General features: G+C 38.3%; 1 protein-coding gene across 2 annotated transcripts in view; it reads left to right on the top strand.

Moving 5' to 3' along the window:
- The window catches only part of SEPSECS (Sep (O-phosphoserine) tRNA:Sec (selenocysteine) tRNA synthase), a 37,476-nt gene that overhangs the window by 11,882 nt on the left and 12,797 nt on the right, over positions 1 to 12,797 (top strand). For both annotated transcript variants that reach the window (XM_026514532.4, XM_026514533.4), the window contains exons 7-8: positions 5,892 to 6,021; positions 6,154 to 6,245. In XM_026514532.4, the coding sequence (XP_026370317.2) occupies positions 5,892 to 6,021; positions 6,154 to 6,245 (222 nt within the window). The remainder of the gene's footprint in view (positions 1 to 5,891; positions 6,022 to 6,153; positions 6,246 to 12,797) is intronic.

Genomic DNA, 12,797 nt, shown 5'->3' with positions numbered 1-12,797 from the left:
TTTATTTTTTTTATTGTCTAGTTATTGGTAGTAACTAGAATTAAGATTCTGTCAGGGAAAGGACTTTGTTTTGTTCGCTGTTATGTCTTCATTACTTAAGACGGAATCTGGTACATAATAGATACTCAGTAACTGGTTACTGAAAAAATTGGATGAATAAATGAAATACTATATCTACTTATAGTGATTATTTATACCATATTAAGATGTGGGTAGATATTATCCATATATGGTATGAGTTATATATTTTGTGTGCATAATGGTGTTAATCACACGCTCAATTTTGACACACATGTGGTTTGTGTTATGTGGGCAAGACTTATTCACAGATTATCTGTGGCCTTCTCCAGTGTGGTGGTGAATGCTCCTTAGCCCAGTAGATCCTAGCTGGTAAAAAAATTTTGGGGGGTATGTGTAATAGTATCATTTTTCATATAAATGTAGTTTATATGATAGTATTAGCTGATTTGCTTAACTTCTTTACTCAAAGTTGTACCTGTTAGGACGCAGTTGGCTGCAAGTAACAGAAACCTAACTCAAATTAGCCTAACCAATGAGGAGATGATTAGTTTATGTAACATAAGAAGTCCAGAGGTGGAGTGGCTGGTAGGCATGTTATGTCAGAGGAACCCTATTTATCATTTATTTTGTATCCTTTTCCATAATTCCTTAACTTTTTAAGGAATTTTTTCATCATAATTCTAGACTAGGTTATCTCCAATGTGAATGATAGCTGAGAAGGGTTGTATAATTCTCTACACTAGAAATCTTTTTTTTTTTAAGGTTTTATTTAATTGAGCAAGAGAGGGCACGAGACAGGGGAGGGTCAGAGGGAGAAGCAGACTCCGCATTGAGCTGAGCAGGGAGCACGATGTGGGGCTTGATCCCGGGACTCCCAGGATCATGACCTGAGTAGAAGGCAGACGCCTAACTGACTTGAGCCACCCAGGCACCCTCTATACTGGAAATCTTGAAAAACATTTTATTTCAGTGGTTTGTTTTTATTTCTCCTTTCCCTTTCCCCCTTTGCCCTTTTCCTCATTAAATTCAGCAGCCTCAATTCTTTTGACAGTTAAGTATATCAGCATTACTAAAAGTTCAGGAAAGTGAGGAAGGAGTAGATCATTCATGATCCTGTACCCTAACAAATACCCTTAATAATTTATGTGTCCTTTTTTTCTCTTTTTTTATATGTGTATTGCTTTTTACACAGTGACAGTCGTTGCGTACAATTAGTGTTACCTTTTTTAAACTTTGTGCAAAAAATATACTTAATTTTTATAGATTATATTTCTGTATTCCCCACATCCCTATAAAATCTTCATAATGATCATAACATTTATTCAGATAGTACATATTTAACCCAGAAGTCCTTAGTGTTGTGGTGCTCACAGTATAATTTTGAGTACTAGAAACTTTGGCAGCATAACTGGAGAGAGAGTAAGACAAAGACGGTGAGCTCCAGGATCTGGTGTAAGAAGGTGCTGTTGGAGTTGAACATCACAAATGCCCTACTTTGTCGTCACTTCTCTCCATTTGTGAGGTGGTTTTACTAAAATTTTAACCAGAAAAACACTTACAGATGGGTGAGTGATATTTAAATAGTTACTGTGTTGTTGCAGGTACTGTATTCCCTTGCAAAATTAGCATTTCTTAAAAAGAAAAAAAAAACCAGTACTGAAATGTTTTAATTTTCCCAAATTGGCCTCACAAGAAGAGGTGGTGGCACTGTTGCTTTAAAACAAAGAAATACTTGGGTCTTATTGAGCACTACTTGCTGTTCATGACATTCTAAAAAGTTATCTCAATAGCTCTTCTTAGTAATAGATGCCATTTATTGAGTACCCACCATTTGTCAGGCATCCTGCTAGACTTTTAAAGTTTATTAGCATAATCTTAGCAATTTAAGGTGTACTTATTATTTCCTTTCTACAGATGAAGAAACAAACTCAGAAGGATTAAGTGACTAGCCCAAGGTCCCATAGCTACAGAATGGCCCATTTAGTTCAGTGTGACTTCAGAGCCTCATATTTTCTCTTAAAAAACAAAGTGCTGAAGTTACAAATACTTTCTTGAGAAGATAGTTTTGCAGTAATCAAACAATCAGTGGAGAAAGAGCTATAACTAAAATGTTTCAGCTTTATTCATTTTATTTTATTTTTTTTAAACGATTTTATTTATTAGAGAGAGAGAGTGAAGGAGAGCACGACAGCAGGGTGAGGGGCAGAGGAGGAAGCAGACTCCCCTCTGAGCAAGGAGCCTGATGTGGGGCTCGATCCTGGGACTCCGGGATTATGACCTGAGCCAAAGGGAGTTGCTTAACTGACTGAGCCACCCAGGTGCTCCAATTTTTTTTTTAAAGATGATGCCCCAGAATGGTTTACTGAAGAGCATTTACAACATTCTGGTATGCACGTGTCGTCCCCAGGAAGGTGGCTTTGAAGAACCAGTACTTCTGTGTATATACTAAGCTGACTAATTTAGGAGCCTGGTGGAATATGGCTGGTAGGACAGATTAATGGAGAGGAATGTTGTAGAGTCACAGAAACACATAGGATTGATTATTTTAGAGTCAAAATGGATTGGAAAGTTCCCAAAGTGTGGGAAGCAGCAGCTTCACTTACTAAGAATTTGGGAAAAGTAGGTGTTATACTACATATTCACAGACCTACTTGTCAGTTCATTCAACAGATATTTACAAGGTTCCCCCTGCTGTACTAGGCATCAGGTTAGGCAGTGGGGATACAGTAGTGACTACAACAAAATCCTTATCTTCATGGAGCAGAAGCAGACAGTAAGCAGTAAGTATGACAGGTCTTGATAAATGCTCCGGATTGGGGAGGGGGTGTCAGATTAGGTGGAGTGATCCAGGAAGTCCTCTCCCAGGAAGTAACATCTGAACAAAGCCTTGAGTGATAGGAAGGCATGAGCCCTGCAGCTCTCCAGAGTCCAGATGGAAGGTAACAGCAAGGGCCAAGACTCCGAGGCAGGAGTGTGCTTGGAGTATGTGAAGAACAGCAAGGAGGCCAGTATGGCTCGACCAGGGCAAATGAGGACAGCAATGGAGTAAGATTGGAGGTGTGCTAAGGATTGGGAAATTTGTCTTTGGTATGTTCGTCAACCGCGGGAGGATTTTGAGCAGGAGAGTGATGTGTAATTTACATTTTTCAGCCGTCATTCTGGCTGCTATGTGGGTAATAGACTGTAGGAAGGCAAGAGTGGAAGGCTGTGTCAGAGCCCACATGAAATAACGGTGGTGGCCTGGGCCAGAGTGGTGGCCGTTAAAGGGTTAAGACATGGTTGGATTCAGATGTATTTTGAGAGTGGATCTTACAGGGTGTGCTGATGAATCAGACGTGAGGTATGAGGAAATGAGAATTCAGGGACTCCAGGGCTTTGGCTTGGGTAGCTGGAAGAGTGGAAATGTCACAGGAATAATATTTTATTTTATAAACATGGCTCTTCCTCCAGATTACCTAGGTTTTAGTCCCTGCTGTGTCTTTGATTGCCTGGGTGACTTTCAATAAGGTACTTTAACTGCCTGGATTTGAATCCCAGCTGTGCTATTAAGTACATTTCTGACCTTGGGCAGACCACTTTAATTTTATTGTTCCTTAATTTTCTCATCTGTAAAATAGCTATTATAGTAGCATCTGCCTCGTATGGTTATTATGAGGGCTAGACGGGTTAAGAATGTACAGTACTTAGAACAGTGCCTGCTGCTTAGTAAGTTCTCAGGAAATTCCGACAGAGATTATTATTATATGAACAGTTATCTGTTTTATTTGCTACCACTATTCCTAGAACCTTAAGCAATGTTTGGCAGCTGATAGATGCCCAGATATTTCTTTTGTGAATAAACAAGGAAACGAGTGAACTGATAAATGGCAGCCCTTTCCTTCATGGCACATGCTCATATGTTCCCTATTTTATTTAAGCCCTTTCAGCCTTCTGGTGTTTTTTTCCTCCTCATTGATATCCTCTGACTTCAGCAAGAGTGGGTCTGGCTTGGTGTTTTTTTTTTTTCTTTTTTGCTAAGCAGTAACTTATTAAGCCAAATTTGATGGATATTAACTAAACTTACTGTGGCAATCACTTTATAATATATGCATATATCAAATCATCATATCGTACACCTCAAACTTACACATAGTGTGTCAATTATATCTCAATAAAACTGGCAAAAAATGTGTTTTCATTTTTAAAAATGAAAAAAACCCCATACTTCCACGTTTATTTGCAAAGTTTTATTTTTCTTTTAAAACATGTAGGCATATATTGGGGCTTATTTACTCTGTTTCTTTGATAAAACCATTTGTTTTTTGTGAGGCTGTTTGTTTTTTTTTTATGTGTTTTTTTTTTATTATGTTAGTCACTATACAGTACATCCCTGGTTTCTGATGTAAAGTTCGATGATTCATTAGTTGCATTTGTTTTCTTACCACGGAGTGTGCTGCCCTTTATGCTTTCTGTGTTTTAGTGATGAAGGGTTCTAGCAAAGTCTGGCAGTGATTGTTCTCTTAATACTGCTCCTGATTGAGGCTCACATTTCTCTCAGGAAGCCTTGGACAGTACTTAAATGTTAATAAAAGACAACTCTAAGAATTCCTCTTTATTTTTACGTTCTACTACTTTGTGTGCTGTTCAGTTATTTATTCTGTTAGTCATTATACGCTTCTTTCTGTTTTCCTGTGATATGGTGAGATTTTCTTTGATTATAGTTTATGGGGAAATTAGAAGAGTACCAGGGAAAGGTTAAGATTTAAACAATCATGCGGTAGCTTCCAAAGGAGTCTGCTTCCCTTTCCTACTTTTGTGCTTCTCCCTATTGCCGGGATCTGGTCTCTCAGATTAGGCCAGCTATCTGCTTCTTCTATTCTCCCTGAGATATGGATGTGGAGGGAAAGTGTGAAGATGAAGGTCAAATGTGGTTATAATATTAATAGGAATGTAGATTGTGAATACAGATTGAAAATCTGTTGCTACAGATAAAGAAAAAAACGATCTTGCTCGAAATTTAGATAGTATCTCTATTTTTAAGAGGAGAAAATTGAAGCACATTAGCTAGAAGGTCACAGACTATGTTGGATACGGACTAGAACTTAGTTTTTACATTTCTGGTAAGTAAGTATTCAATTTTTCACCGGAATATTAGATTTTCACTTGAAGTTCATTTGCAGTGGAATGAGATCATCTAAGATTATAACATTAGGAAACGTGAGGTATATAGAAACATTGCCAAGAGTATACAAAAAAATTCCATTCTTCCATTGTTGGTGTTAAAAATAAATTTTTTTTCTCTTTTATTATCTGAGTGGTGGTGGGAACAGAGCTTATTGCTTAAAGTAGTCATGTGGGTAAGATTATCCAGTATCAAAGAGAACTATGTGAATGTATAACTGATTCATTGGCCACATGGGTGGATACCGTCCATTAGATTATGGCGGTCACTCTTGAACTCACAGAGGGTGTTTAAAATTACTTAATAGTTGCAGGACCCACTGTTGGCATTTATTGTCAAATAGAAGATCACAGATGAGAGGCATGGGGAGGAATCTATTCTCCTAGCCAACTTTAAGGTGAAAAGCTGAGTTCCCACTTGAACTAATACTGAAACTCTGCCTTCTTCCCAAGGTTGCTGTGAGGATTTAATGATTTTTTTTTTGGTATGAAAGCAGGTTGTCAATAAAGTGCTCTTTCACATAAAACGAGCAGCATTTAAAAACTCATTTTCATACTTAAAAATCCTTTATTGGCACTGTTACAAAGAAAAGATATTTAATCTATTTCTCATTTTTCATGCATTGTTTAATGGTATTTATTTCTTAATAGCAGTTGTCGTTTCTTTTCCTAGAAGCCAATATGTAATATTACATGTTATTTCATTCTAGGGGGCTCGGGTTGGCAGAATAGATGCTTTCGTTCAGAGCTTGGACAAAAATTTTATGGTTCCAGTAGGTGGCGCTATAATTGCTGGCTTTAATGATTCCTTCATTCAGGAAATCAGCAAGATGTATCCAGGTAAATAAATCAGTCGCTCTTCAGAAAAAAATAACAAACAAAAATCCCTTTGTACCTAGGCTACTATAATCAATCTTAATTTCTAGATGTTTCTTCCCCCTTCCTGAGTGTAACTTGTTTATCTTGTTTCAGGAAGAGCTTCAGCTTCACCTTCTTTAGATGTCCTTATTACTTTATTATCACTTGGATCAAATGGCTATAAGAAGCTATTAAAAGAAAGAAAGGTAAGCTTTCCCTTTAGCTGTAAAATAATACCCTTGACTAAAATTATTCCAAATTATTGGTGTTTTTGCCTTTTGGTTTGCCACTTTGAGACTATAGATAGCTCGTGTGTGGTCCTAGGGGATTTACTTTAATCTGGAATCACTCCAGGTGGTTTTCAGTTAATTATTGTGTTCCGTGTGTTCAGATATTGTGAGGGATCGTGGACAGGGGAGTTTGCTTTTGGTTTTTTTGTGTTTTTTTTTTTTTTTTTTTTAGGAACTCTTACATCAGAGATTCATATTTAATTTAGTAAAATTCAGTTCATTTATCACTTAGAGGATCTTGAGAGACAAATGGAGACTTTTTTTCTTTTTAGTGTTTGGAAGTCTGAAGACTTGTATAGGTGTGAGATGTCAGTCACAGGAGGAAGAACCAGGTCAGAAGTTGGCCAGCTTCTCATTCTAAAATAATAAATTCATCCCTTGTCATTACTGGAATGGTGAACTCATTAGTTATGTTGGCTGTGAAAAGAAAAGTGACATTTATGCTTGAAAACCGGACTTTGTCTCCAACACTAAAAACTGGCTTAATTAATTCAGGACAACTCCAGAATTGTAGACAGAGACAGTGTTGGCAGGGTAGGTCAGACTAAAATGTTTTATTCATCTCCCATCTGGGAGAGCTAGAGGCTCCTGGTACAGTTTTTGTATCTGTAAGTTTCTAACATTTGTAGCAATTACAGTCCCTTAGATTTATAATAGTACTTTATGTATTTTAAGATATGTTATAGGTATTATCTGATAGATCCTCTCAACAGCCTTATGAATATGTAACAGAAGTTGAAAAATTTTGTTCCCTAGTTTCCTGTAGTCACCCCTCTGCCCCCACCAATTCAGTCCATGGAAAGTAATTGCTTACTTTGTATTACGAGGACATCTCTTAAGATTTACATGGTATAGGAAATGAGGCTCAACATCAGTCTTTAGGAAATGCACCTGAAAAACAGGCAGATATCACTACACCCTTAATAGAAGGGCTAATATAAAGAAAACTGACAGTACTAAATGCTGGCAAGGATCTCAAGCAAGTAGAGGACGCTCAGACATTGCTGGTAAGAACACAAATGGTACAGTAACTTTGGAAAACACTTTTGAAGTTTTTATAAAGTTAAACGTATGCTCACCATATAAACTAGGCCATCCCACTCCTAGCTATTTACTCAAGGGAAATGAAAATTTATGCCTGTACAAAAACCTATACGTGAATGTTTATAGTGATTTTATTCATAATTGCCAAACCCTGGAAACAACTCAAATGCCCATCATCTGGTATATGAACACACTGTGGTACATATATATACTCAGCAATAAAAAGGAACAGATCACTGATAGAAGCAACAGAATAATCGCTCTCACATGCATTATACTAAATGAAATAAGCCGGACTCAGAGGGCTACATATTGTATGGTTTCATTTCTGTGCCATCCTGGAAAAGGCAAAAAATATCAGGACAGAGAAGAGATCAGTGGTGGACAGTTGTGGGTTGAGGGAGGGGACTCATGGGATGGGAAAATGATCTGTATCTTGATAGTGGGGGTGTTTCATAACTGTGTGTGTTTGTCCAAATTCATGGAAGTGGGCCCCTAAAAACTGGGCGTCTGAAATTTTTCTGTATGTAAATTATGTCTCAATAAACCTAACAAAGATTTTCAAATGATTAGAATAAAACTCCAGTTTGATAAACTCCCAAAGGTAATCATCATGGTCATAGATTGTTGTAGATAAGAGAAGACCTCAATAAATCTTCCAAGGAACCTTTTTTCCATATGATGGATGAAGCCTGATTATAGATGAGCGAAACTATCATGGGTTTATATTGTTTATATGAAAGTTCAGTTGTTTTAGATGCCAGTGGGCCTTAGCTCTCCTATAACTGGTTGTTTCCCTGTGGAAAAGATATTTGAGCTCACAGATTTTTTTTGTGAGGTATTCCCATTATTCTCATTTTTATAGGAAATGGAAGGATAGAGAAGTAACATATATGAGGTAAATTATGGGACATGGGTTTAAAACTAGGCAACTGGGCCTCTGATCCTCTGTCTTAACCTCTAAATTCTACTGCTTTTTTCTTACATGGATAAAATAGTCTAGCCTGGTAGCTATGTAGTTCTCTTATATAGCTATAAATCTGAAGACTTAGGTCTACTAATATCCAAAGGAGGCAAAAACAATGAATAAATTTAGTGATCCTGGCCAAAAAAGCTCAGTTATATTTTAGAAAGGATATAAGGTAGTTGCTTGTGCAGAATCACTATTGTTGGGAACGGCCCCTCCCTGACTTTAGGTGAGCCTAGTGAGACTGTCAATCACAGCATCCCCTCCTGCTTTGTTCAGAGCGGTGGGCATGTGATCTGGCTAGCCTGGTTCACAGGTGGGCATGTGGAGGTGGATTCCTCCCAGCAGGTTTGATAGATCCTTTAGAGAGCGAGAGGGTTTGCTGCTTTGCAGGTAGTAAACTGTAAGGAGATAATACTCAGCTGCCATATTTCTGGCCATGCCAAGAAAACCCTCTTGGGACTCGAGAATATGAGAGGGAAAATGGAACTAAGAGTCATTTGCGTCTCTGGATCCAGCCATGCCTGCTTGTAGACTTGGCTCTGAGATGAACCAACAAATTCCCTTTTCCATTTTAAACTAGAGTTCTGGGGCGCCTGGGTGGCTCAGTTGGTTAAGTGTCTGCCTTCGGCTCAGGTCATGATCCCAGGGTCCTGGGATCGAGCCCCACATCAGGCTCCCTACTCAGCGGGGACCCTGCTTCTCCCTCACCCACTGCCCCTCCCCCTGCTCCTGCACGAGCGCTCGCAAGTAAATAAATCTTAAAAAAAAAAAAAAACTAGATTTCTAACACTGATACTTTTGATTCCTCTTATACCCTTGAGTCCTTTGTAACGTTTCCCAACATTCATTTCCTCCTTTCCACTTCCACCGCCACCACTCCTAGCTCAGGCCCTTAGTGTATCACACCTGATGCTTACAGTAATTGACCAATTCCTCTCCCAACCCCCAATCTGAGTCTACTCTAATTTGCTATGTTATAGCAGAGTGCCAGATTAATATTTTAAAGTTCTTCAAGTTATTCTACTTTGGATTCTGGTTGCCTGCAAGACACAGTCCATGTTCCTTAGCCTGCCATCATGATCCTTTGTAGTCTGGTCTCACATTACTTTGGCAGTATCGGACACTGCTCATTCATTTATTCAGGCAAGGAAATGTTTATGCAGAGGCGCTAAGGTAAATTCACAAATGAGACTCACATAGTCTCTACCATCATGGCAATTATAGTCGGGGAAATCCAGATACTAAATAAACAATTATAAATCTGTTTGGCATTATGAAAGGACAAGCAGAAGGTATGGGAGCACGTGGCACCTGAGGCAGACAGGGCACCTCACCCAGTTCTGGCAGGGCTGGGCAAGGCCTCCCTGAGGAAGAGACATCTGTTCTACAGAAGTACAACTCGTCCATTTATTAGACTCCTATGGTGTCATCATAAACTAGAATGGATGGCTAAAATAACTGTCAAACTCTTAAAGGGTATTTTAGATGGAGTCTGGAAAGTAAAGTACTGGGCCAGTTATTAGAGAGTTTGTTCTAGATCACTTCATAAAATTGGCTTTCCTTTAGACTAAATTCAGAGTCAGTAAGTCTGGAGTGGGGCTCAAACAACCCATTTGTAACAGACTTCCCTGATGAATCTCATGCACATCCTAGTTTGAAACCCATTGTTTTGGGGGCAACAGGTCACTTGTATCTATAACAGAAACTTGGAGAAGAAACATAACAGTGTCCTAGCATTTTAATACATAGGTAGATAGTATTTTATGGAGTTTGAGACAGACTGCATAACTATCCTAAATACCAAAGCTTAATAATACAACTTGTTAGTTATCTCTTTATTTCTGATCTTTTCAGTTATCCTGTTTATAGTCTTGTATTGTTGCTGCTCTTTACCTTACAATGATCCCTCTGCAGATTTGGCTAAAAACTCATTTTTGGAATGTATAATAGCTCTGATAAGACTATTACATAAAATCTTAAGTTAGATATTTATTTTTTAAATTTTTAAAAACTATTTATTTGACACAGAGAGAGATCACAAGTAGGTAAAGTGGCAGCAGAGGGAGAGGGAGGGGCAGGCTCCCGCTGAGCAGAGAGCTTAATGCAGGACTCGATCCCAGGACCCTGGGATCATGACCTGAGCCGAAGGCAGACACTTAACCGATTGAGCCACTCAGCGCCCTAAGTTAGACATTTAAAGATTATTCTTTAAAATGTAGATAGAAACTTTAAAACTTTTTATATACTGTTATTATTGTATCAAGCAAGTGTACTATTTAGTATTTCCTATTTCTGTTCTTCTTGAATTGAAACTATATGATAACTAGTAATCTTATATATTTGGTCTAAGCTACTCTAGGTCTTGAGTGATTTTGTAGTTAAATTTACTTAACTAGCAAATTAAGCCGATTATCTGAGTGCATGCCCCCGGAAATCACCATCAGGTGTCTGAAAGGAAACTTAGTCCTTGCTTACGGGTAGTCGGGAGACTAGCACCCACCTTGGAGTTTGCATCCATCCCTCTGTTCTTCGCTCCTTTGCTTGATACAGTAGATGTCCATCAGATGTTTGTTGAGTGAACTCATGCACGGTATTTGGGAACACCTGGGTTTCATTTTGTATAGTCATCTCTTATTTTACACAGAATAAGTATCTTTCTGGGAAATTAGAAAGGAAATTAACTTTTTGATACTGACTTACATTATGAATTAGATTTCTCATAGAAATATTTCTCTATATGGTTATAGTTGGAAATTTGTGAAAAGAAGTGAGTGAAAATGGTGATGGCCTATTGTGTGTAACAGGTACTAGACTTCTGGGAGTTGGTCTTTCTCTCTAGTGGATACTCCTCTTCCTTTTTAATTTTTTATTATGTTATGTTAGTCACCATACAGTACATCATTAATTTTTGATGTAGGGGAGGTACTCCTCTTCCAAAATAATTTCCTTACCTTAGGATTTTGGAATTGTGGATTGTAGGGGCACTCTGTCATCTTTCTGGAATCTAAGAATTTCTGTGATGCCATGGTTCTTCTGACTTTTGATATTAAAGTTTTGACTTCAAATTTTTCAGCTACTTTTAGAGGATTCCATACACCCATGCATGTGTACATTTTGCTTAGCATGAAAAAGAATCCACCTGCTTTGGGCATGACCTGTAGGAATATGTGCCTTAACTGGTAAATAGCCCAGTTTTGCTTCTCACTGGGGCTCTCTTAATCACTGTATAAATACTTCATGGGCCAGATTTTATGTTCTAGTGACATCTATGAATTGGATGGCTCCATCTCAGATGTCAAGAGGAAACCTCTCTTTGTAACATCCAGAACTTTGTTCTTTTCCTTTTATCTACATGAGGTAGAGTAGAATTCACAGAGATGGGACAAGAACAGGATTATAGCTACAGGGTATTAGCATGTGTCTGTAAGAGTCCTGCCAGCTAATGTTATTATTTTTTAGTTATTTTTTAAAGATTTATTAATTTACTTGAGAGAGAGAGCATGTGAGTGTGAGGTGGGAGGGCAGAGGAAGGAGAGAGAATCCAAGCAGATTCTGCACTGAGTGCAGAGCCCTCCGTAGGGCTCGATCTAATGACCCTAAGATGACCTGAGCCAAAACCGAGAGTCGGATGCTCCGCCGACTGCGCCACCCAGACGCCCCACTAATGTTAGTTATTTTAACCTGAAAACTCTTTTAGGAGGTAAAAGTACGTGGGTGGAAAGTCAGCATTTTTATTAATGTTCGCTGTGTGCCAGGAGCTCTGCAAGGTTTATTATATTCATTATTTCATGTACTACTTAAAGCAAGTTTATGAGGTAGTTATTATCCCCATTTTACAGATGAAATTGGGGCTCAAAGATGTTAAGTACTTACTTAAAGTACAAAAAGTGCCAGAACTGCCACCGAAATCCAGGTCTGTGTGATTCTAAAGCCGCTGCGCTTCGTGTCTCACCACTCTCTTCTCCCGCATTGAGGGGGTGCTTTCCCGCTCTGGGCTAGGCATCGGAGCCATAAAAATGATGATCTCGTGGCCCTCTATTCTTAGCGACTGGAGGTACGTAAAACCCCAGAGGCTCTAATACAGTAATTGGTTTTATTTAAAATTCTTTGTATAGAATTTACTTAGAGACTACCTGAAGTAATCTTCAAGGTAGTAAAGTGCTCCTTTGAGAACTCTGTCATTGTAAGTGACTAAAAGTTTACTCTTTAACAACTTAATTCAACAGGCAGATCTTTTCACTGAAAAATGTGGATGTCCTCGATAAACCATAATTGCATATATGTAGCATAAATATTGTTTTTTTATTGGATTTGTTGCAGAAGTAAGGGCCTCTTTTGTTTAAATGGACTTGCTTTTGAACTGTGAAAATTTAATCGTGATAGTTTATCGGTGCAGCTCTGGAGAAGCTGAGGTAAAGCTATTTTGCTTCAGCCAGAGCTATTTATATACCATC

This window comes from Ursus arctos, unplaced genomic scaffold, assembly GCF_023065955.2.
Source record: "Ursus arctos isolate Adak ecotype North America unplaced genomic scaffold, UrsArc2.0 scaffold_9, whole genome shotgun sequence".
NCBI classification, from domain to species: domain Eukaryota; kingdom Metazoa; phylum Chordata; class Mammalia; order Carnivora; family Ursidae; genus Ursus; species Ursus arctos.
This window is presented reverse-complemented; position numbering and strand designations above follow the sequence as displayed.